The sequence below is a fragment of the Scatophagus argus genome, chromosome 3 (assembly GCF_020382885.2).
Source record: "Scatophagus argus isolate fScaArg1 chromosome 3, fScaArg1.pri, whole genome shotgun sequence".
NCBI classification, from domain to species: domain Eukaryota; kingdom Metazoa; phylum Chordata; class Actinopteri; family Scatophagidae; genus Scatophagus; species Scatophagus argus.
Genome location: NC_058495.1, coordinates 11,743,298 through 11,768,721, shown reverse-complemented (window position 1 = coordinate 11,768,721; position 25,424 = coordinate 11,743,298). Strand labels below are relative to the sequence as shown.

Below are 25,424 nucleotides of genomic sequence, written 5' to 3'. Positions count from 1 at the left end.
TTTTCATCTCTCTTTCAGTCTCTCCGGCCAATTGGACGTAAAGTCTGATCATGGCGGAGAGCTCCCGTCACTGGGACATTGATAAATGGAGCGTTGCCTCAGAGGGAGACCCCTGCAAGAGACTCGCATTGCATGACTTCTCTCTACACCCCACTGTCCCAGATTCTCCCCCGTCACATTAAATGGTCATCATTATGTCTCTCTGTCAAAGGCTAGATTCATACTCTGACTACAACGGACCGACTAAGTCTCAATCATTAATAATCCTGTGGAGCCGCCTCTTCTGGAGTTTCACAGTTGGCTCTGCACTCTCTCTGGTATTTTTCCTTCTTTTTTTAAAACAAAAGCAGGGGTCACTGCCCTTCTTTCTTATTTTCAGATTTTCATTTCTGGTGTCGGATCTAAAAAAAAAAAAGGGTTAGAAGGAGATTGTCATCAAACATTTTCAAAACCTCCTGCAATACAGTGTCTGCAGCAAAAATGTGATTATAAAAGAACATGACTGTGTGCCTTTTTTGAAAAGACAATTTATATACAGCGTGTTTAAAAAATACTTAAGAAATCCCCATTTGCATTGTTGGCTCTCTCTAGTTCCTTGTGCTTTGTGATGTACAGAAATTGTTGTACTTTGTGTATGCTGTCAGTTGGAAAACCTTCTACTATCATATTCCATGAACAGTTTGCATCAATTCCTTTGTGTCCTGAATACCACTGTCTCATCCTTATTCAAGAGCATCAGGTCCCTGGCATCCCATGTACATGATCAAACACTTGCTCTGCTTGAAAGGGGGGGCCTGTAGGGAAAGCTTGTTCTTGTGTTTTTTATCAAAGTGTTAAAGGATGAAAGCAAAGAAGATGCTGATGCCCAGCACTCTGGATTACCTTTTAGCATCACGAGTTCAACTCTTTTTAACACAGAACTTTTCAGATTGCTGTCCTGTCGTACTAACTTTGTGCTACTTTTTCAACATTGTTCCTTCCAGGCAAAAGGATAGAATCATAAACTAAACTACAGAGTCAACACTAAGCATGAAAAGCCAAGAGTAATTTCCAAGAATCTCAAATTCCAAATGTGACATTCAACAATAGAACAAAGATTAGAAATGTACAATTAAAAATGTTCAGCTTTGGACTGACAGAATGTGTTTTGAACTCTGAACTGAAACGTTATACAAAAGAAACTGTAGTTAATAAACCAGTGCAACTCGGTGATTGCTATTAGGACCAATCTGGTTAAATTTCATTATTGTTTTGGATGCATGGAGGGAGTTAGAATGGTGCACGTAAGATTTCTTTTCTTTGTTAAAGTTTAGAAAATAGCATCAGCTGAAGATGAGAGTCAGCCTCACCTCACCAGGAAAATGAGTCATATTTCACTTCAAAAAGCAAATGACGGAAAACAAGTCAGGACGGCTCTTTTTAGTGCAAACTTCAAAACTGAGATTGAGACGCTGCTGGGGATCAGAGAGTTCAGCAGTATTTTTGGAATCATTTATTAGACATTGTTTCATAGACAACATAGCATGTAGTTTTTAAGAGGAGATATATTATATAAATGCAATGAATGTGCCTTATTTGACCAGTAAATGCAGGCACAGAATAATTAAGGACCCAGAATAAAACCTCGAGGCTGTCTGAAAATATCAGTGAAGAATGTCTGGAATGAAGTGAAAGATGTATGATTAAACGTATGCAAAACAAACTGTTCATGAAGCATGAAAATGCTCCTTGAATTTGAAAAGTATTATGATGAAAGCCGTGTGAAAAGCAGGGACTATTAGAGACAGTAAATAGACTGTAGTGTTTGTACTGCAGAGGCCAGAATTTTCAGTTATATTGTTTATATAATTACTGTATGGCAGCTTTGAATTTATACTGGATCGGAACCAGAAAAATATAAATTCATCCTAAAATTGTTCTTACTCCTTCAGGGATTTTTTACTGCCCTTCATTGTTTTATCCATGTTATATTTGAATGACCGCAACAATCCTGGGCGTTCATTAAATTTATTTATTCATTTTGGCTGGGGCTGTACAAACCTGCAGTGCTCAGTGTGGCAGAGTGCAAGAAAAAAATCTGGTGATGTGTTCATGGTCATGCTTTATGGTCAGGATGTTACTGCTGGTGGAGCTCTGTGCTATATTATATATATATATATTCTTGTACAAATAATAAGGAGTGCGCAGCCTTAAACAAGTTACACTTACTACTCACAAGGTTGTGAAAGAATATTAGCTTCTGAGAAAACCAGATTTTCAATTAATAGTAGCTTTACTCTACAAATTGACATAGTTCATTACTCTTTCTGTAGCTGCTGACAGCTTGTGTGATATGATAAATGGATGTGTGGGTGCAAATCAGCAGAGACTGCTATCATGGTGTGAACTTCCTTTTGAATGTCCTCTTCCCTATCAGCAAAGTCATGCAAAGTGTTAAAATTACTCAACTTCACTCTTATTCCTTTTCGCCAGCCATTAAAGGACAAGTAAGATTTTGAATCCCGCGTTCAACTATCCCCCAACAGTAAAAGGTGGTTTAAGCATGCACTGAGCATAAAAAGCAATATCACACCATTTTTATACTGAAGTCACAAACAGTTACATGCGCTCTAAAGACAAAAGATGAAGACAAACAAACTCTTTGGCGTGAGGATAATTGAACTCACATGCTCCCTCGAGCAAGGAGGCAAGTTCAGTCAGCATGTCTTCTGTGTGTGTGTGTGTGAGTGTGTGTGTGTACAGCTGCCTCCTTTTTTTGCTAATTCCTCACCACATGTGCAGTGACCCCTTGATCTCTCAAGGCCTCAGAAATGGATCAAGTGTAAGATCTGAGTGGTCTGTAAGATGGTCTTCATTTTGTTTTATCCATCCATCCATTTTCTATACCGCTTATCCGTCAGGGTCACGGGGGACTGGAGCCTATCCCAGCTGACTACGGGCGAGAGGCGGGGTTCACCCTGGACTGGTCATTTTGTTTTATGTTTAATTATATAAGATAACTATATAAGTTTATTTTTATAAGAGTTGAAATAATTGTGCAACACCTGGGATGTTTACAACTTTGGCTGCTTTGTTTACTTGTGCTGGACACAATAAATCTGATTTTGTTTCTCAATGTACTGTACGCTCTGACTGTTGCAGTTGTATTAGTTTATGTTGTCTGTCCTTTGCTGTTTCAGAAAAGACCAGAATCTGATGTCCACTGTGAATTGCTGGTATTTGGTCTTGGAGCAGACCAGGCGGGAGAGCAGAGACCACGCCACTCTCAGTGACATCTACAACAACAACGTCATTGTCCGCCTGGCACACGTAGGCGAGGATGTCATCAGACTTTTCAAAAAGGTCAGAATCGGAATTGAATAAATGAGGGCGTTTCTAACGCACACAGTCACAGAACCTATCTGCTCAAACTGCATGACTGATGCCCACAGCTGAGAGCTTGACGCCACACCAACAATAATATGGAAAAATATGTAGTATCAGGACGTACAGTATATTCCATGGCTTACTGTTCTCATAGAGAATATCATGTGATTCAATTTTCTACATCATCTTATCTTGTTGTGACCAGTGATGTTTAGTCAATAATTCAGTTATGGTGCATTTTTTCCCATTCAAGGCTCTCCCAGCTGCTTCATAGCCTACTTTCAAATAATGGCCATTAGGTTAATGCCCAGCCAACTATTCCCACACATCTCTGAAGTTTCATCTGTTTCAAATTGCACCACTTTAGCCCTCTCAGAAACAGAGGCTATTGTGATAGTATGAAGTGTTTACAGTAAAGATTAAAATGTTTGGAGAGAAAAGTTGTTTCTCTTTTAAACCTCCCCCATTCATCATGTGCTCTGTTATTATCAAAATCATGCTTGGCGTCCCCCATATTTTAGACCACTAACCTTTTTTCAATGGTCTTTACACCTCATCACTCCTGTCACTCATGCTCCTACTCATCTCATTTCACAGCAGATTCCACATTAAATAGGACTCATCTTAGATCAGTAGGTGTGACAGTGGCAGGAGGCTGCAGTAATTTATGCCCTCTAGAGGGCTCAACACTGTCATGATGAGGACCCTTATGAGAATGTTGTGGCTTGTTGCCAGCACAGAGTGGAGGACTGATAACTCCATGCAGGAAAACTGTGTCCCTCTGCAAGAAGTCAAAAGCAAAGACAAATTGTTACAAAGTTCTCTAAAAAATAATCCTGTTATGCCGTAGCATTCAGGGTCAGCTGCAGTGCAGTCTCACTGCTAATGAATTACACATGCAGGGAAAGGAACGAATCAACTCTGGCATTTGTGGAGTCAAAGTTTAAATGTACTGAATGTGCTGTAATTTAATTCTTGTCACATGTGAAAATGCAGAGGCTGCTGTTTTGACAGTGGCCCCTGAGAGGTGGCAACAAAACAGGATTGATTGGGCCAAGCGTCACTCCATATGCTCTCAACAGGATTTCCAGAGTCACTTTTCAGCGGTCAAATTCCTCCTCCTGGGCTATAAGCCCCATCATGGGGGCATGTCCATTTCATCATAAACTCTTAAGCCTCTATAACTGAGCTGAAATTGTGTCACAGCTCCTTGGGAAATGTTCTGCAGTTACTACATTGTTCTATTTTTGTCTGCATGTGCACTGGGTATTGTGTTAGATCTTTTCTGGTGCAGTGCAATGACAGCAGGCTGACATTTCTCACATACAAAATATAACCAGCGGACAGCTTTCAATTTTTCATTTGTTGGAAGGCAATTCTCTGAAATAGTCGATTTGTTTGTGCCTTAATCTTTCAGTTCCTGCCTTCATTTGTCCTTTAAATGTACCAATATCGTCCCCTATTGAACAATTACGATACCTTTTCTCTTTCTCTTTTACAGAGCAAAGACATCGGGGTGCAGATGCATGAGGAGTTAGTGAAAGTCACCAATGAGCTCTACACAGTGAGTTGAACAAATATCATTGCCCTTTCATGTCGATCATTTCACTATCTATACCAGCCTGCCTGTTTTGCCTTTCCCCCTATGTCAGCTGCCTCTGACTCGTCAATTCGGAGCTTTTTTCAGACCTGATCCTGCAACCTGTGAAGCAGCTGGCCTGACACTGCTCGCAGCTGATATGCCTTATCAGCAGAGCACCTTCTAACAGGTCATTTCTTCCTACTCCCGAGGTTGTGAAAGGAGAAAATTTGCATTCTTCTTCCCACTGTGAATTTGTAGATCAGTTTGAAGGGGAGAGCGTTCTTGCCCCTGGCTATGCTTCAAGCGGACTCAGCAGTCTGTGCTGTAGTGGTGCACTGTGCGCTCAGTGGGCTGCTGCTGTAATACTTTCAGCTAATGTTACATGTAGTCACACACATCTGTTTGTGTGTTGGTAACAGTTGGCACTCTGGCTACTCTTATATGTCGTACTGTACATAAATAACATGTGAACATCCCACGTGGGATCAAGCGGACATGACATTAAGTATAGAGAAACATACAGTGACATACAGAAATAGAAAGCAACTGTGTCTGAGGCCTTTTCATTTCGCTGATGAAAATGAACCGGTGCGGTGATATCATCTGCCGAATGTGGGACACTCCAGAGTGCTTCAGTGGTTAATCTGCGAAGGAAATATGACTCAAAACATGTGGCAAGAGATGTGTAAAACTGAGGAAGATTCTGCAGGCAAATGAGCAAATTGCAGGTTTTGAAACTAAATATCCAACATGCATGTCAGTAGCTTCAATCGCACTGATCCTACTGTTCTGACCTGCTTTGGTTACACCGTATAGAATTTGAATTCCTGCTAGGTAGAAAGAAATCATACATGTTTCAAACACACTTACACTCTATACAGTGCCTTTCATTTCACTGGTGTGTGAAACTCCACCCTTGGCTACTTGCTGCACACTAAATCATCCGCATTACAACTTGAATCAGTCAATGATAATTAAAAAAACTTTGGGGAGAGTTCAGACCTTTATTTAACATACATTTATCACGGTGCTGTAATATTGATTATGACCCCGAACCATAATTGCACAGAAGTAAAGCTGTGCTTTCAAGTGAAATATTTGAATTTCTGGTTTTGATTCCCTTAAAAAAAAGCAGGGAGTGAAGGCAGACAGAAAGCTGCTCATTGTTGCTATGATAGTTTGCAGAATTTAGCAATCTGCTGCAAAAGGGATTCTGTAACATGGTTTGTGAATGTTTACTGTGAGAGAGAGATAAGACGTGGACAAAACATAATATTGAGAAAAACTGTCCAACTGTTGCAGTGCAGTTTCAGTTATTACTGATGGCCACTCACGCTCATTTTGAAAGGATGTTTTGGATGAGTGAATGTGCAGCGAATCACAAACACTTGCATGATATGAACCACATGAGAAAAATTCTCACATGTAACATTATACAGCACTTTACTGCTTAACTGATATTGATTTTTCCTCTGTCTTATTCATGCATTATTAAATGCCTGTCTGCAGCTTACACACACAGCATAAGGAAATGCAGTATTCCTAGTAAATTTATGCTGCTTTAGTGAAACTTGTATATTTTCACATCTCATGTATTTATATTATTGGCTACAAGTTATATCTAAAATTAAGTATGGATTTGTCTTTGTCAGCCTGCTTTTCTCTGCTATTGATCTGCTGTTTCCTTTTTGTGGAAGTCAAGTAGTTTCTTGTTTCGTGGGTTGCAGGGAAGGTTGCTCACTGTCACTTTGTAACCTCCTTCCTCCCCTGCTGATCGATCTCACTGTCCTTTGCAAGTTGGTTTCAGACGGGGTTGCTAGGAAACCAGAACTTGAGAGCGAGTGATGGAGGAGCAGATGCTGTTTAATTGCACCATTGATTCAGGGTTACTAGTTAAACATTTACATATCGCACCACAAATTCCTCCAAAGCAAGCTGAATGGTGGGAGTGTAGATTTTATTTGGAGCCGTGATGAAACCTGGTTGTTAATAAAATGTACCGCACTTGTTTTACAACACATGGCTGGGATTTTTTTTTTTTTAACCTGATTACGTTGCAGTGGTGAAGACAAACAAATGCAAAAATGTCAGCCGATCAGAGATACAACAAGCACAACACGAAATGAAAGGAAATGTTATGTCAATCAAAGCTCCCAGGAGCACAATGAGTAAGCTACACTCCCTAATGTTAACAAGTCTGATGAAAATAAATATATTCCAGGGTTACATGAGTTCATATATTACATACACTTGGATCTGGGTAACATTTATAGTTTTTTGGTTAACCATATCATGATTATGTCATTATAACAATGATTACCTGCACATTTTGTTACATGTAAACTAAATTGAAAGTGTTGTAAATCTCAGCTTTAAAATTATTACCAAAAATAAGTCTTCAACAAGACATAGAAGATTCTCAGGGAGCCTGAACATGTACTGTATGACTACTTTAAGCTAAGGCTGTCACAGATGTGTTTTACATTGCCTTTGTGTCAATCAAACAGAAGGAAGTTTGGATTTACTCCAAAGGTTTTCCTTAATTTGTGTATTTATATGTGCACAAGTGGCAAATACCTTGCTCTTTTGGGCACATTTGGCCACCTACGGAATAGCCACTACCATTACATCTTGTGTTCTTTTAGATTTACTTTTAATAATTACATATAATTTATATATAATTTTATATATATATATAATTTTATATATATATATATATATATATTTATTTTTATATATATATATAATTTTTGCCAGTAAGAGTTTTCTTAGATATCTCACATACGTTAAAGTTAGATGTGACAGATATTAATGTAATATGTTGACATGTGCAAACATCTTCTATTCTGCTTCAAATTCACATTTCCCTTTTAACAAGCAGTCTGACTATGGTGCTCTCAGCACTGAGCAGAGTCTGACGTGTTGTTACAGGTGATGAAGACGTACCACATGTACCATACTGAGAGTCTCAGCGCTGAGAGCAAGCTAAAGGAGGCAGAGAAACAGGAAGAGAAGCACATTGGCAAGGCCAATGACATTAGTTCCAGTCTTCTGCGGTATGGTCATGATGAACGTCCACAGCGACGGAGTTCCGTCAAGAAGATGGAGAAAATGAAAGAAAAGGTCTTTTTGGGCTGACTGGTTTATATATGATATGATAAATATATATAGAACTGTATTATAGGCATTGTATCTATGCTCAAGAACAAATAATCTGGAAATGCATTCGTAATGATCTTCTTAAATTGTTCTTGAAAGCTGCTTTGTGCACAAATGACACTGGAAAATGTAGTTAAAGCTCCAAGGACAGTGGTATTACAAAGTTAGACTGATGTAGTAATGCATTCTTTGAGTACATTAGGAATCCATTTTACATCCTGCATTGATGGGACTCTCTCTTCTCCTTTCTCTCTAGAGACAAGCCAAGTACTTTGAAAACAAGCTGAAGTGCACAAAAGCCCGGAATGATTATCTTCTCAATCTGGCTGCTACCAATGCCTTGGTGGCCAAATACTACATCCATGACATCTCAGACATGATAGATGTGAGTCATTACTGTCAGAGCGAATAATACTATAATTGAAAGAATTAGGTTTTAGCCTCAGTGATTCTTTTGCAAGTTTTTTGTTTAGAATTACTATATGTTTTAATTTCTGTTCTCAGTGTTGTGACTTAGGTTACCATGCAAGCTTGGCGCGCACCTTGAGAACCTACCTGTCTGCAGAGTATAGCCTTGAGACCTCTCGCCATGAAGGTCTTGACTTGCTGGAGGGCGCAGTAGATGCCATGGACATCAGAGGAGACAAGCTGAGGTTTATGGACACGCACAGCCAGATCTTCTGTCCTCCAGCGTGCTTTGACTATCAGCCCCACATGGGGGATGAGGTGAGCCTCTGGAGAATAAGGCTGTAAGAGTTGCTTGTGTGTAATTTTTTGTACCAAGTGCATCTCATTGCATTTGCTATTGTGTATGTTAAATTTTCCTGGTGAAGGTCCCTTTCTTTCTCAATCCCAGGTGTGTCAGGTGAGCGCACAGCAGCCCGTTCAGACAGAGCTCCTGATGCGCCACCACCAGCTGCAGTCTCGTTTGGCCACGCTAAAGATAGAAAATGAAGAGGTGAGAGTGTGCATGAGTGTCAAATTGTTGCAGGTAGTAAGTGTCAGGGCTTCATCTCAAAATGAAGCAAGCTCACCATTTCATAAAATATTAAACCGTTAAATCTATTCATTGTTGAGTCATTATATCATCGTTTGTGAATAATCATGCATATACACTAAATTCAGGGTGTTCTCCAGGAAACCGCGTAGGTCCAGTGATCGTATCTGGAATGTTGTTGAGAAACATAAAAACATAAGGCGCGATATGCTCTAGTGTAACACGATAACACTCACATAGTGAAATTTTAAAATGCAGAAGCCATTGCACAACGCTGTAGCAGGAAATTGATGTCTTATCGTTCAATCAGTCAAGTGTGACTACAGAACAGGAACATGTCTTAAAGATATCTGCTGCTCTGTAAGAAGGATGGTCTGTAACAGGACACAGTGTTAACAGACATTAAGGTCTTTCACAAAGAGATTTGAGCTGATCCAAAATGTAATGAGTTGGAACGGTTTAACAAGTGTTTTGTTGTTTTTCTTTTTTGTTTTAGATGATCAATATCATCAATCTATAACCAGTATCCAGTTAACTTAGCTTAGCAGAAAGACTGGACAGCCTGGCTCTGTCTGTCACAATCTCCCTAACAACACCTCTACAGCTTGTATTGTTCGTATAATCATGCAGTGTCAAAATGAAAATTTCACGGGCAGTTATGTGATGTAACAGAGCCAGGCTGGCTGTTTTCAGTATTCATGCTAAGCTAACAGGCTACATTTTCTCATGCATCTCTCAGCAAAGAAGAGGATAAGCACATTTCCCAAACTGTTCAACTGCTTCTTGAGGAAAGATGAAACATAAGAAGGCTTAATTTGAAATGTTGTGATTCTATCAGGACCCTCTAAGTGCCAGAGTTACAGCTTCTGCAGTTTATCTCTCATCAAAGGGCTGTTTGCTTTAGCACATGTGTTTTAATACCTCCTTTGACTTTTACTATTGTAAACCGGGTTTGGCAGCCAACACCCCCACTAATGTTACACTAACATGTAACAAAAACAACCAGTCTTTCAGACTGTCACTCTGCATTTATGTTCATCTTAAATCTGACACTGACCGATGGGGTCGTCTCCTACCTCCTCTGGGGGCCACCACAGCATGTCAAGTCACTGAGGCCACTATGACTCACACAGACCTGTTTAAATGTCACCAGGCTGGGTATATGTGTCAGAGCCTGTCTGTTATTAATATGGAAATGCACCCTGCCTTCCTGTCTGCCTCACACGGATAGGACATAGTTAATCTTTCATGTCATGATGCCTCATGCAAGGAAGCTAATTACTCTGTTGTTTATGGTGTGTCAGTCAAAGCGCTGTGAAATGGCCTGCAGAGGTATAGCCGTGCTGGCTCATTTCCACAATACAGCTTGAAATACTGAAAATATATATTTGAAAATATGCACATCGGTGTGATTATGAAGTCCTTTGTTGTTTTGTGTATGCAGTTCACATGATTAATTTCACATGTACTTCATATTATATTTACCAAATACATTGTAATTTGTTTTAAGTCAGTCACTTGCGTTCATCTGTTGCGTGCGACAGGTGAGGAAGACTCTTGATGCTACCATGCAGACCCTTCAGGACATGCTCACAGTGGAGGACTTTGATGTGTCAGAGGCATTCCAGCACAGCCAGTCCACAGAGTCGGTCAAATCAGCTTCCTCTGACTCCTATATGAGCAAGGCAAACATCACTAAGAGACGAGCCAATCAGCAGGAGACCGAGGGCTTCTACTTCACTGTGAGTTCTCAGACAAATGGAAGCAACATGGCCTCATGCTTCATAACTAGATACAATACTGACACTGTTTGTCTTGGTATCTGTTTCATTTGCAGAAATACAAGGAGTATTTGAATGGCAGCAATCTCATTGTCAAACTGCAGGCCAAGCATGACCTTCTGAAGCAGACGCTGGGTGAAGGTAAGACTTTTGTGTTAAACAGTAGCGGAGAGGGAAGTGATGGCAGTAGCTGGTGGTCTGTCTTTTACATAAAGTTCAGCATTAAGGGGTTCTGGTTATATATTGGTCTTTGTGTCATTACAAAGTTTTTCAGACGTTTCTGGTTATGTTTAAGATAAGATAAGATGAACTTTATTGATCCCGCAGTGGGGAAATTCACTTGTTGTGGCAGCTCACAAGAACAGAAGAAGAGTGCAAAAAGCAAAAAGTGTGCAAAAACAGTTACAAAAGAATTCAGGTTTCAAGTACATACAAGAGTGTACATTGTGCAGTTTGATCATTTTCACAAAAAGGCTTTGATTTTAGACAACAAAGATGAAGAGAACTATTGTGTGCTCAAGCTGCACCTACCAATGCACACAGAACCTTTTGCCGCAAAAATGTATTATGAAAAACATTATGCACAGCGTGAAGGTTGGAGACTCTAAACTCAATTTTGAGCTCTTTTTTCTCTCTCTTGTTTTTGGACCCAGAAGAGGGTCACAGGCTAGAAAAGACAGCACAGCCTGGACTGCTTGTGGTGCACTTGAAGGCCTTAGTTTGATCATACATTTATCATAATTTAATATGTGTTAGACTTAGACAAACAAACGACTGCTTTAGGGTTGGGATTATTATACTATAAAGTAGGATAGTGCTGGAAGCAGCTTCATGCATGATGTGATCTCTGAACAAACATTTCTGATTGACTGATCAAAGTGAGGCCTTAATTTGTTTGCATACAGTGAGATGTGTGTGTGTGTGTGTGTGTGTGTGCGCGCGAACATGGTCCACATATCATGAAATCATTGCACTGTACAAATCAGTCCCCACAACCTCCCGCTCTTGCTGGCCCTGGATACATATTCTACTTTGCAGAGCGAGTAGACGGGCCATCCCCTTCTGGGGCTCTTGTGCCGTTTCTAGGGCGACCGCTGAATGACCACTGCCTGGCGGTGAGTCAGACACAGCCAATGGCACCCAACCCATTGAGCCTGGCTGAATAGATGCCCGTTTTCTCATAACACCCCTTTCCGTCTCCATCTGCCAGCCTTGTATAGTCGGCCAGCACTCAACCGTACAGCTAACTTCTGTGATTATAAAACTAGCGTATACTAATTTAGTCTCTTTCTCTGCTGTTTTTTTCTTTTTAGGGGAGAGGGCTGAATATGGAACAACAAGGTAAGATGTCCAGTGACAAAAGGGTGGATAAAGTAGGCGATGATCTGTAAAATCCTTCCTGTGTCCCTGGATGTGGCAGGAATGAGTTCACAATGTGTGAATAATCTCAACTTCACTCTTACTTATTGAACAAAGAGTTCAGTCCTAATTAAAGAAGGTGGTGCTGAGAGTTGTTTTTCTCAGTCTCTATCTATTAAGATATGTTAAGACTACAAATGAAATCCCGGTGAGATGGATAATGCCCTGCACCCTGATCTGTGTATAAACAACTTAGTGAGCTGAAACTGAACAAATATTGACAAGGTAGCCTCATGATTAATTGAATACAAGTGACTTTTTATCTGATATCTGTGACACATTTCATTAAATTGAGTTAAATCTTCATTGAATTTGTCCTTACGATTCCCAATAATCATTGTCACTGACCTGTTACATTTTGCTGTTTCTTCCAAGTTTTCTCTGTCATTTTAAAGAGATAGACTGACAGTTGGACATAGGCCTATGCTTATTTGCTTTCTTGCAAAGAGTCACATTAAAAGTGTTGTTGTGTTGTGATTATTTTTTGCTAAAAATGAAGCTACTGTTAGCAAATGTTAAGCTTAACCTAGGATTAAGCACAGAAGCAGTGGGAAACACGAAACTGCTAACCTTGAATAGCTAGTAAATGCACAACATGTCATTTTTTTCACCTTATTTGCAGATGAAATAAATACGCTAAAACTTCAGAGAGAGCCGGGCTAGCTGTATCGTCACGTTTTCGGTCTTTGTGTTAAACTAAACTAATCGATTGTTGGTTGTAGCTTTATATTTGCTGTAAAGATGTGAGGGTGGTATCGCTCTCATTTAACTCTCTGCAGTTGTTATTGTCCCAAATTATGCTGCAAATGAGGTGCAAATTACTGTGGTTAAGACATGGAAATGTGCATTTTAGAAAAAATGTCAAAAGTCAAAAACAAGTCGAAATGTATTTTGATGTATAGTCATACCAATTACGTTATTCATATTTAACATGTACCAATCATACAAACCCCCACCATCTCCCCAGGCCCCCCACTCTTCCCCCTAAACCCCAGAGAATGCGGAAGTCTAGACCTCGCTCCATTTTTAACCATAAGCTGTTTAACGGCAATATGGAGGCCTTCATTCAGGTATTAGCCCATCTGTGCTCTTTGTCTCTCCATGAGCTCAGCTGTCTCGCTAGCAGTCCTTGGGGGTTCTCTTGCCTTTGCCCACTCTTTTACCCAAGTGTTGGCTAACTCATGCACTGACTTTCCTCTTGCTCATTGCCTTGTCTTCACAGTCATGCAATTCAGGAAAGACAGGATGAGGTGAAAACCAATCAGCTGATGTGATTGATTTGATGTCAAACGCACGACGTTGGTGCAGGGTTATCTCTTAATATTCTTTCTCTTGTGAGCAGCAGCCCCAAGACACTGAATTAATTAGACTGAATAAATGAATGTCAGTTGGCCACATACCAGCCAGGCTATGCAAATAAACACATGGACACATCCACTCTAATACTCAATCAAACAGGGACAGACAGACAGAGGACTCAGTAAAGCTAAAATGATCATTCGACTGGCTGATAAAAACATTATTTCTTGAGCAAATACAAATGTGTTCCTGTGTTTTCCAGTTTGTAACTTATAATAATGTGCTGAATATTTTTAGCTTCTAGAGGGTTGGTTGTAAATAAATAAATAAATACATTTAAAAAAACAGGTATTTTAATGACACCTGGGGCTTTAAGAGATTGTGACGGAGATTTGTCATTATGTTCTGAAATTGAACAGAACAAATGATTCAGTCAATTAATCCAGAAAATTATGAGAAGATTAATGAATAATGAAAATTATGAGTAGGTTGCAGCTTAGAAATCAGCCGTTAGTCTTATGTCAAACAAATCCTTCCTGGCTGAAAAAAAAAAAAAAAAAAAATGCTTCACCGTTTGCAGCGTCCACCCTCACACTCTTGGGTACCAGCCTCCCTCACATGCACTCCCCCTGCCGAGCCATGTCCTCATGTCTCACACCCAACAAGGCACTGATGCTTTGGCTATTCTCTCAGGCCAGTCCTCCTCCTCTCTCTCTCTCTCTCTCTCTCTCTCTCTCTCTCTCTCTCTCTCTCTCTCCCTCTCTCTCTCCGTACAACCTGTCTCTCTGACTAACCTGTTGTGGTTGTTGTTGCCTCTCTTCCTCTGTCTACGTGCCTTACTGCTCTCTGCCCAGGGGAAGACGGAATGTCCGTGCCAGGAGTCAGGTACTCTGTCTTACAGCAGGGCGGGGATCATCTCATTGTGTTCAGTATGCTAACCAACATTTCTGTGCCTCTGTTCCTGTTGGCATTGCTGGGAAAATACTGTAGTCACAGTAATATATGATGGTGCAAATACAAGCATGATTTAATTCTACTGATTTTTGTTATATGCACTTAACATCAGTCAGTTAAAAACTCATTAAATGATTAACAATGTTCTCTCAACTCATTAATTCTGACGTTAATTCTTCTGATGATAACACCCTTCTGGCATGACTACTTGTTTTCCTTTACTTTTGGCTTGTGTGCTTCCAATAATGATCATTTTATTCTGTCTGGCAGGACTCAGGACAGCCCATACCAGTGGTGGTTGAGAGCTGTGTTCGATACATCAATCTGTATGGTAGGTTCCTGCTATGTTCATAGGGTGTCTTTCCACAAATTGACTGTGCACACAGACATACCCTGTCTCTTCTTCTTTTACTTAGGCTAATAGTTTTGTTTTTGAAAATAATTGACTTGAGCAGTCACTGAAAAATGTATTAAACAGAGCATTCTGTCTAACACATTTTGATAGGAATGCCCCATAATGAAAAATCTTTAGTATTCAAATAGCCCTTTTCCACCACTAGAGCTTTTCCTGGAACTGGAGGTACAGGAACTAAATGATTACATCTATGACAATTCCTGGCCCCAAACATGTCTGTACCCCTGGGACAGTCATTTTTAAAGGCCCGGGAATTGCTGGGGTGGAGTTTCCAGTGCTAAACATTGCACCAAGCTGATTTTTACAAACACAAAAGCTGCAGCTGATGCAACTTTGTTCAGCCACACAGGTGATTGAACAAAGTTAGCAGTGAGTGCCTCTTGTGTCACTGTTGGGATGAAAGGTTGGCACAACACCATGACTCTGTCTTTCTATAATGTTTGAAAAACCACCGTCATTTTTTAGTTTTGCTTTTAGCCCAACGGTCGACTGTGCATGACTGACTGACTGAATCGCTGAGTGGCTGATTGATGAAGGTACCCTATTGGTCCAGCCAGCCTAGTGTTGGTGTTTCCCCATTGGTCGTTGCACTTTCAAAATAAATTGGCACCGACACTTTTCTATTGCACATTGGAGGAGCAAAACAATCAAAAACGCAGTTCAACTTCTATTTACTTATACTTTATTAGTGTTTATTGGGGGGGTTGATTCAGTTAATGAGTTTCACTTGATTCTTATTATTCCTGAATCTATTCTCGCTACATTTTCATTAACTGACCATACAGAGTCCAGCCATGTACTGGGTTTTGAGCTGCTCTTGTTATCACATTTATTGTTGTATTTTTTTGTTTTTTTTTGTTTTTTGAAATGCGTTTGTTTGTCTGCTTTAATCTTCTGGCTTTTAGGGCTGCACCTACTGTGAGAACTGGTTACTATTCTTGTACTGTAAATGTGCAAAGAAACTCAATGAAAGCACATTTGTACCAAAACGTTTTATCTCCATCTTAACACTAATGGCTTTTTATGTCCACAGGTCTTCAGCAGCAAGGTATATTTCGAGTCCCAGGCTCCCAGGTCGAAGTCAACGATATTAAGAATGCATTTGAAAGAGGTTAGTCCCAGTGCGCTTGGCCATCTTCTCCTGATTGATTTTAAATTGCGTTTTGTCCACCTCAAAAGCCACAGTCTCTCCCACAGGCCTCTAAAGTGCAAATAAAGAGCCCATGTGTCACATGTAACCCTGTAATGGACGTGTAAACCCTTTTAGATGCATAATACATAAGATCAGCATCTTAGGGTAATAATAAATGAGGAAACATAACTGCACTCTCAATGTTTATATTAACTTCACAACTTGAAAAACACTTTAAAGATTGTATCAGTGCTGTGTTACATGAACGCTCACAGTCGTGAATGATTACTGGGTGGATCTAATGTATGCTACGTCTGTAGGAGAGGATCCGTTGGTGGACGATCAGACCGATCATGACATTAACTCTGTGGCAGGCGTTCTTAAGCTCTACTTCAGGGGGCTGGAAAATCCGCTGTTCCCTAAGGAGCGTTTCCTTGACCTTATATCCACAACCAGTGAGTCACTTTCCAGGAAAACACCTGAAAAATGTCTGGTTTTTATTTAGTGTAACTTTCTAGATTTTCTCACTCTTTCTTTGTGTATTTCTTTTATTTCAGAGCTTGACTCAGGTGCAGAAAGAGCTCATCACCTTCAGCAGATAATTGTGACTCTTCAGCGGCCTGTGATCATCGTCATGAGATACCTGTTCGCATTTCTGAATCAGTAAGTTACATCACAGCAAATATCCCTTGCTCCACACGTATAAAGTGAGGCTAATTGCTTCTGTCCTTTCAGTCTTTCTCAGTACAGTGACGAGAACATGATGGACCCTTACAACCTGGCTATTTGCTTTGGTCCCACATTAATGCCGATACCAGATGACCAGGACCCTGTGTCCTGCCAGGCGCATGTTAATGAGGTCATTAAGACCATTATCATCCACCATGAGGCCATCTTCCCGACCCAGCGTGAGTTGGAGGGGCCCGTGTATGAAAAGTGTATGGCTGGTGGGGAAGAGTACTGGTAAGTGCAAAACAAATGTGTCCAACATGTTAAATGGTTAATCAAAGCTCTGTTTATGTTCAAGCATTTACCAGCCCCTTGTCTCAGTTGTTAACAACTCAACAGGAAAAACATTTTCTACTTTAACTCAAACAATATACGTAACTCTGTACATGTGACAGTATCCTCAACATTCAGATGTCTTCTGGTTATGTATGCTTGTAGTCAGAGTGAAAAACTGAGTACCGACTATAACAGATGATATGATATTTTAACCACGGCTTAGTCAGATAAAAAATGCTGCGCTGTGGACATGATTTTGTGGCCAGAAACCCAAATTGTCAGCTGTGGGGAGTATTTTATTTTAATTGTTTTTGTTTGAGTGTACCATTAACTATATTAAGATATACTCTATTGTGCATTTGAAGAGTTTATTTGCAAAAAAAAAACTGATAAACTCTATTCTTAAAATTAGTGCAGTGCCCATTCAAAATGTGCCTGTTTGGAATGGGCCAGTTGCCTGGACTCCCTTCTTCATGATCAACCATCTTTTCTCTCTGTGTTGCACTCAGTGAGTTGGGCTGTTTGCGCTGTTTGCTTAGTCATCCAAAATTCATTAATAGTGAAAATGTTGTGTCTGTGGGTCTCCAGCAATACAGTAGGGAAGTAGATCGGTTCAGTGGTTCTCAGAATATTTGGAGGACATACAGTGAGACAGTCAGACAGACAGACAGACAGACAGAGACAAACAGATTTCTTGCGCTATAGTTGTAGAAGAATAAACCAACACCAGTTTGATTGCTGTTCTCTGGATATATAAAACAGAGATATCCGTTTTTGCAAGTGAACCCATTTATTATTTTGTTGCAGAATCCAGTTGTGTAGAAAAACATTTGCCGATGTCTCACGTTTTCATTTTCATCGGGGTTTGTTTACATTTTCTATATTAAGTTTTTATGTTAGTTTTGAAGATTTAAAAAAAAAATAGGGGTGAAAAGTATGTGTCAACAGCTAACTAAACAAAACTTAAATCATACCGAGTCAGAAATTTTACTGGGTTTGGGGACTCGGGAACTGGCCGCCCTTTAGTGTTCCTGACTGACTCCATATTCGTCCATGCAGTGAAAGCCCCCACAGTGAGCCAGGAGCTCTCGACGAGGTAGACAATGGTACTGGACCCAACACTAGTGATGAAGGTAAGTCACTAAGCACAGACTGCAGCTGTGTTTATGAGAGCTGAAACAATCAGAAGTCTCAAATTGGATTCTGTTGCATTTCTTTGTATTGTATTTGGTACTTGTTGTGTTACAGAGCTGGAGCAGATCGAGGCCATAGCCAAGTTTGACTACGTGGGCCGAAGTCCTAGAGAACTTTCCTTCAAGAAGGGAGCCTCTCTGTTACTCTACCTGCGAGCCTCTCAGGACTGGTGGGAGGGCCGACATAATGGTGTGGATGGTCTGATCCCACATCAGTATATTGTCGTACAAGACATGTGAGTAAGACACATTTGGTCTGTGAAGCCCACAAAAAGATAACCGTGATAAGATTTTAGTTATATCAAACAAACTGTATTTTAGCAATAAACGGCATCAGAGAAATGATCCAGTCAAAGAGGTCAGTACCTTGGCTTTGCTGCAGGACAACAACTACTCTGGGCTTGCTCCTTATTTATGTTGCTGTTTATTCAAGATGCATGTTTCTGTTCTTGCCTCCCTCGTAAGGTGTGTTTTCAAAAAGCTTGGCCTTATAAAACTTTGTATGGATCAGTGTGAATAAAATGCTCATATTTTCTTGACTGTGTTTTTGTTTTTTTGGTTTTTCAACAAAACTAGTTGCAAAGAAAACAAAACAAGTGGCCTCCAGTCAAAAATTAGCTGTAGAGCAATTAAAAGGAGAATTTTTTCTGAACTGGGCAAGCACATGGGTCGTCCATTTAGTTTCTGCTTCCACTCCTGCACAGGGCAGATAACAAAATTAAAGCCAAATTAAGAAGAGTAGTGATGTATGCACTATGAGCAGTGGCCACTCCACTTCCAGGACAAGTGATCTTTTTCATCTCAAAAACTAATAAGGTTCAATATGCTGATGTCATGTTTGATTTTTGTGTTGTTTTTTGAGGCAAGAATGTAATTATTAAGGATTTTTACATACGGTTCAAGAGATTAAACCTTTTACAAAGTTCGATCTCTCAAAGTAAAAGACAATATTAACATTTTCTGAGGACAGAAGCCATTAATGAAGATCAGTGTCTTCTGTCTGTCTGTACCAGGGATGATGCGTTCTCAGATAGCATTCAGAGGACTGATAGCGCAGCCAGTAGTGGACCACACCACGAAGAAAGAGCTTCATCCAGAAACGACCGTCAGTCTCCTTGCGAACACACACCCGAGCACCGCTTTGGAGCAGCGCTGGGAAGGTGGGGCTGCTCCATGGGATATATGCCATAGCTAGTTAGAGGGCACTAGCACACAAGCAGTACATACACTGCATACAGTACATGGTGCAGTCATGATTGAATAACTTTTTTATGCTCTGGGCTCTGGGGGCAGCCATGGCCCAGAGGTTGGAGAAGCGGCTTGTGATCAGAGGGTCGATGGTTCAATTCCCAAACCAGGCAGGCAGGAAAAATTTGGGTGTGGTGGAGTGATTAATGCGAAAAAATGCTCCACCTCCTCCATTAGCTGGCCGAAATGCCCTTGAGTGTTGGTGTTTCACTGCATGTCATTTTCTGGGTGTTGCATGTGTGTCCAGCTAAGGATGGGTCAAACGCAGTAAAAATATATATACTGCCAATAAAGTGATTCATAATTCTTAATTCTAATCTTTGCAATTTCCATGCAAGTGTTTAGAGTTACGAAATTTAAAGTGATAAAGTATCAAACTGTGTTTTTTCTTAGGGTGAGGGTGCGATCAGATGGAGCTGCAGTTTCACGCCACAGGAACGGCGCTGACAGTCACAGCCCCAGCCGAGCTGCAGACCAGCCCCCCAGGGTCATGCCTCGGCCGTGCAGCCCACACAAAGTCGCTGTTAGCAGGGGCCCCACTGACAGTCCAGAGAAACGGCGTCTCACCACTTTTGGCAGTGCTGGCTGCATCAACCACCCAGACAGAAAGGCCTTTGTTGACAGCCATGCTCAACGATCTTCACCCAGCACCACTCGGCATGCTAGTTTAGGAGATCACAAAGCCCTTGAGGCTGAAGCACTCGCTGAGGTGAGTGTTGAAACAAGTACATAGAAGCTCCATTGATTCAGACACTTCAAAAATCAAAATCCATCAAAAAATAGAAATTCTGTATTGTTGATATACTAACCTCATGGGAATCTTCACATTTTTGTTGAATTAGACTTTATGCTTCTGTAGATCAATATTGTATATACATCTTCACCAAAAAGAGTGCTGTCTTTTACCACCTTAATTAATATATAATTTTTGAGTCATGTTTAATTCTCAATGTTTGTTGTACCCGGTCTTCCTCAGTCCTTAGTCACCATTCAGTACCCATGTCTCTAGACTGAGGGGCAAGTGTGCTAATGACTTGCTGCTGCTCCTAAACATGAGCATGAATTTGAAGCATTTATGTAGGAGTTTCAGATCCAGTGTACTTTGCAGTTTGCCTCTCATTCGTACAGTCACTCACACACATCTGGACTCTAGTGCCTGGGGAGTAAGAAATTGAAATGATTAAATCATACTTAAACTGTAGAACTGGAGGGGGGTGGCAAACATTTTGAAAAGGCTTCTGCATCCCCAGAGGAATATCCACTCTGTTCTCCCTTGTGTTTGATGTTAATTTCAACATAATTTTTCCTTTTCCTTCTGCTCATGCTTAACAGGACATAGAAAAAACCATGAATACAGCTCTCCATGAGCTGCGTGAGCTGGAACGACAAAATGTAGCCAAACACGCCCCTGATGTGGTTTTGGACACACTGGAGCCTCTCAAACACCCCAGTGGAGCTCAGGATCCACCTGGCAGCCCTCTCCACACCATGGTGATCAGGGATCCAGATGCAGCCCAGAGACGTACCAGCAGCAGCTCCTCCTCCGAGACCATGACCACTTTTAAGCCTGCTCTGTCAGCACGTAGGCCGAATGCACCCCTAAGGCCCCCGCCTGTCAGACCCGTTCGGCCTGCTCCTGTGATTGGACAAAGCCAGGGACCACACCGCTCCAGCAGCTCTAGTTCGTCTGGTCTCGGCAGCCCAGGCATCACTCCCACTGACCGGGTCTTTCCAAAACCTCCCTCCCCATCACCATCCACTTCCTCCTCATCCTCAGACAAACAAGGTAACATGTAGCACCAATCAGTCACAAGTCAAGTGGTTGAAGAACATTGTGGATACAGAGTGATTGTGATTACCATCACACTGACACCTGCTCTGTATGATGAATATTTAAGACTAATCTTATATAGTGTAGGATGGCTACTGCTGTTTTCTGACAACTTTGTGAACACACGTTGACTTGTTGGTGGACAAGTTAATGTACTGTATTACAACATTACACAGAAATACGATTTAAATCCATGAGAATAGTTTTATAAAATGCTACCATGCTGAATGAAGCCATGCTGGATTAAAAAAAAAAAAGGGATGCACTGGAAAATACTTCTGTTTACTGAAATCTGACAATGAAACATATGTTATTAGGTTACAAAATATGCTGTAAGCCTGTACTTTTTATCTGGTTTCATGTTCCATTTTGAGGGAACCCTTCACCACTAATATTTCTCCACTAACAATGTAGAAATCTAATATTCACTCAATGAAAACTGCAATTCCTTGGGCACCATTTATATTGACAGTTTCTTTAGAGAGTCTTTCCCAAAAGTGCAAGCATATACCAACAAGCGTCGGGTTTCCAGCAACAGGTTGACACCACGATGATGTGAAATCAGTCTCTATTTACTAAGTAGTGCACTAAATTAAGTGTTTGCCATTTTATTTGAGTATCTGAATTCTGGGTGGAAAATTGACATCTGAACAGTGGAACAGAAAAGCAGTGTGCATGGCATGTAAACACTTTTGTGCCAAACAATCCCACAGTGCACCACATTTTAAAGAGGCGGAAAATTACAGTTATGTGACAGTACACCTGTTAATGATGACACAGAATGATGTCTCAAATTATTGTTGACTACAGAGCAAACTATTGAGTGTCTGTGAGTGAGTGAGTGATTTCAGACACAGCCCATAGCTGAATGGTAAAACAAGGGTAGAACTGCATTAGGTTGCAGTTCATCTAGTTGCTATGAGATGCCAGGGAGTTAACAACTCTATTAGAGGACAAATTTTTCTACAACTGAACTTTGTAGAATTAAAAATACATGCTGAAATTCTAACAAAATCCTACACATAATGGATTTAAACTCAATGGCAATATCCTCCAGTATCTCTCTTGCTCTATTCACTTTTTTCTACAAGAAGAGAGGGAGAAGTTTAAAAAAAAAAAACCAAAACGCTCCAGTAAAACTCACTGTGAGTTTTACTGAGTGAGTGTGTGGGATTGATCGACATCAAATACTTCAGGCAGCTTTGTCATTAAAACAAATGGCACAGCTGTGTTCTGGCCAGTCTTCACTGTACAGCAGCCTGGGTTAAGGCTTAACTGGTGGCAGTGCAGCAGCACAATCAACAACAACCTGAGATGCTGCCACTCTTGGATGCATTTCCTCACCAGTGGACCACGACTGTTACAAACCCACTGTGACTACAATATTTGATGAATACATTGACTGTGTTTACTGCATGTCAGTACTGTTTCAAAGCTGTTCCAAAATGTAGGTACTTCTCAAGCCACAGTAGAAAAGGAAACTTATCAAGCAAAATTGTATCTCTGCATCATTCATTAATCTCATATCCAGGCTGTGGTGTTACAGTTACAGAGAACACTGAGGATTATTGTCAACATTATAGACATGTCGCCTATTCTAACTAATGCAAGGAAATGATATAGTCATCTCTCTATATTGAAAAGATTAGCTGTGTTACCTCAAAAAAACATGTAAAGTGTTCTCCTACAATTCAAGTGACTAATGCACTTAAACTTTACAGGGAACTGTGCTGCATTTTTAGGTTCTGTGTTTTCATTTTGACAAAGTTGTACTAGAAACATAATATAGCACATCAGTATCATTGAAGCTTACATAATGTCTAGATTTCACATGGTCAGTTAAGGCTGTGTGGGTGTTTAGATGAGCTTGTTTACTTTTGGTGGTGTTTGTTGTCTGTCTTATAAGGATGATCAGTATATCTTTAAAGTGTAATAGGTACATTGGATTGAATATATACATACTGTTAAAGGATACTTGTATAAATAACATTGTATGATAGGAGCAGGATATATTATCATGTCTAGTCTGTAGATTTTTGTAACTCTTATCCTTGCACAAACATTAACAAAACAATAAATCAATGAAACCTCGCAGAAATGTCTCATCTTATTGTCTCGTGATGTTCAATAAAAATGTAAAACGCTGAACAAAGATGGCTGAGGATAAACACTGGCCAGTGATACTTGGTCTTGTATATTTACTTGAAATGCATGCAACATGGTCTCCATATACAGAATAATGACTTATTGCTCTTTAGTTATCTTGAATGTCCTTGTTTCACTGAACATCTGTGGTGACCAGTTGCATGAACATAAGAGACTCTGACGTCATTCAAACCAGTTCAGTCACCAGTGCAGTCACCTGAGTGGTTTTGCAGTGCCACCTACTGGGCGACATAGGCTTCATTCACATGCTGTTACAAGACTCTTAGGTAACAGCAAAAAATAAAGGAAATACCAACACAATAAAAGCACCATGAGCTACCAGAGCAGGCTACAGAGAAGCATAGATTTTACAAGTGTGTGGATCTCTATTACAGGACCACGTCTTCCAAAAGAAATGTCATTATTTGGTGTTTTGAGGATGGTGTTAATGGAGAAGTAATTGTTCTGCATAAGTCCTTTTACTTTGTAAGTATTACTAATGTAAGTATATTTTGTGGACAGTAATGTGACTTCACTTGCAGCGGTGTATTTTTAAACTTCTCCTAAGCAAAAAGCATTGTCTTCTAACGTCACTGTAGTGTATTTTTCTTACATACCTCTTTGAAATATTCAGTTACCACTTGTGTCCTGTGGATGGAGGCATTGTCATGCTGGAGCACAAAGATAAAAGTACTTCACTATGCACTCACTGATGGAAAATGTCTCATTTTTTGGTAAGTTCGGTGAACGAAGCCTTTTACTGTGGGAAGCACTTACATTTCCCTTTCGCTTTTCAGTTTGTCTTTCATTTTATGTTGATTTGAAAAGTCAGTAACAACTAATTATAAAATAGCAGAATATGAACATACTCATGTACCACAAAATTGTTCTTATGTATAGTGCTAAATATGCATAATTACTTTCAACTGCTCACTTGCAAAACAGATGTGGAGTACAATACATTTTATGTCTTCAAACCAACAACAGTTTCCATCTCAGTGTTCTGTAGACTGTTAAATTAAATCTGCTCAGACATTACACAGACGTGTTCATACAACTGTTAGAGCTGCTCGTTTAGTTTTCCTTACATCTTGTTATTGTTGAGGAAACACAGTATACACAACATGTCTCATGTCACAACAGCACCTCAGCCAGTGTTCTTTAAACAAGTTCATGCTCTTACGTTTTCGTTGAGTCGTGTGTTGCCCTCCATCCTCGAGCTCAGCCACACATTTTGATCATTTTACTTGGACGACTTGCTGACGTGGAGGTCACCTGAGAGAAAACCTGAACTGAAACAACTGAGTAATGGTTGATTATTACAGATTATCTACAGCTAAGGTACAGAGGTAAGACATAAAGCAGAGCTGAATGTGAATGTTTAAAACAGACATACCTGGTCTTCTTCTTCTTGCTTTGTTTCCCATATCCTGATCAATGTCATTATGGCTGACTGTTTTATTTCTTCCATGCCCGGTGCGCAGAGTCAGGTTTAATTCATTTAAGCGTGTTTATTGAGATTAAAGTGGGAATATAATAAGATTATGACTTTGCTCGGGGCCTGAATGGCTGCCAAGAGGGAACAGGCCACCTGTGGACTAACACCCAGCTTTCCTGGCTGTGACCTCCTAGTTCAAAAGGCCTTTTCATTCATGATGTGATGTGATGTGATTAGTAAGGCCACCAGAGTCTCAGCCAACACAAGGTTGGGTACTGTGGTATCAGTGCTCTCAGTATTTCCAAACAATATATCACTTTGATCTCCTAGTATTAAGATACAAAGGTTGTAATACACGTGAGTAAATAAAGGCTGTTATTCTGTAACATTAACACTTTAGAGTCATGACCCTCGGCTAAAAGCTCCCACGCTGTTTTTAGGAGCTTTTAATTTCCTACTT

General features: G+C 40.3%; 1 protein-coding gene across 6 annotated transcripts in view; it reads left to right on the top strand.

The window, feature by feature from the left end:
- LOC124056268 (SLIT-ROBO Rho GTPase-activating protein 3-like) overlaps positions 1 to 23,475 on the top strand; it is a 31,798-nt gene extending 8,323 nt beyond the window's left edge. Inside the window, exons 3-23 of one of the 6 annotated variants that reach the window (XM_046383517.1) lie at positions 3,180 to 3,342; positions 4,868 to 4,930; positions 7,880 to 8,071; positions 8,364 to 8,492; positions 8,612 to 8,833; positions 8,964 to 9,065; positions 10,649 to 10,846; positions 10,942 to 11,026; positions 12,199 to 12,226; positions 13,272 to 13,374; positions 14,458 to 14,532; positions 14,828 to 14,888; positions 16,006 to 16,083; positions 16,425 to 16,559; positions 16,662 to 16,767; positions 16,840 to 17,067; positions 18,169 to 18,242; positions 18,358 to 18,538; positions 19,316 to 19,462; positions 19,944 to 20,259; positions 20,883 to 23,475. In XM_046383517.1, the coding sequence (XP_046239473.1) occupies positions 3,180 to 3,342; positions 4,868 to 4,930; positions 7,880 to 8,071; positions 8,364 to 8,492; positions 8,612 to 8,833; positions 8,964 to 9,065; positions 10,649 to 10,846; positions 10,942 to 11,026; positions 12,199 to 12,226; positions 13,272 to 13,374; positions 14,458 to 14,532; positions 14,828 to 14,888; positions 16,006 to 16,083; positions 16,425 to 16,559; positions 16,662 to 16,767; positions 16,840 to 17,067; positions 18,169 to 18,242; positions 18,358 to 18,538; positions 19,316 to 19,462; positions 19,944 to 20,259; positions 20,883 to 21,347 (3,151 nt within the window). In that variant the 3' untranslated portion in view covers positions 21,348 to 23,475. Of the gene's footprint in view, positions 1 to 3,179; positions 3,343 to 4,867; positions 4,931 to 7,879; positions 8,072 to 8,363; positions 8,493 to 8,611; positions 8,834 to 8,963; positions 9,066 to 10,648; positions 10,847 to 10,941; positions 11,027 to 12,198; positions 12,227 to 13,271; positions 13,375 to 14,457; positions 14,533 to 14,827; positions 14,889 to 16,005; positions 16,084 to 16,424; positions 16,560 to 16,661; positions 16,768 to 16,839; positions 17,068 to 18,168; positions 18,243 to 18,357; positions 18,539 to 19,315; positions 19,463 to 19,943; positions 20,260 to 20,882 lie in introns of those variants that run through there. The other 5 variants (XM_046383519.1, XM_046383518.1, XM_046383520.1 and 2 more) reach the window with 5 other exon arrangements.
- The last annotated feature ends 1,949 nt before the right edge of the window (positions 23,476 to 25,424 follow it).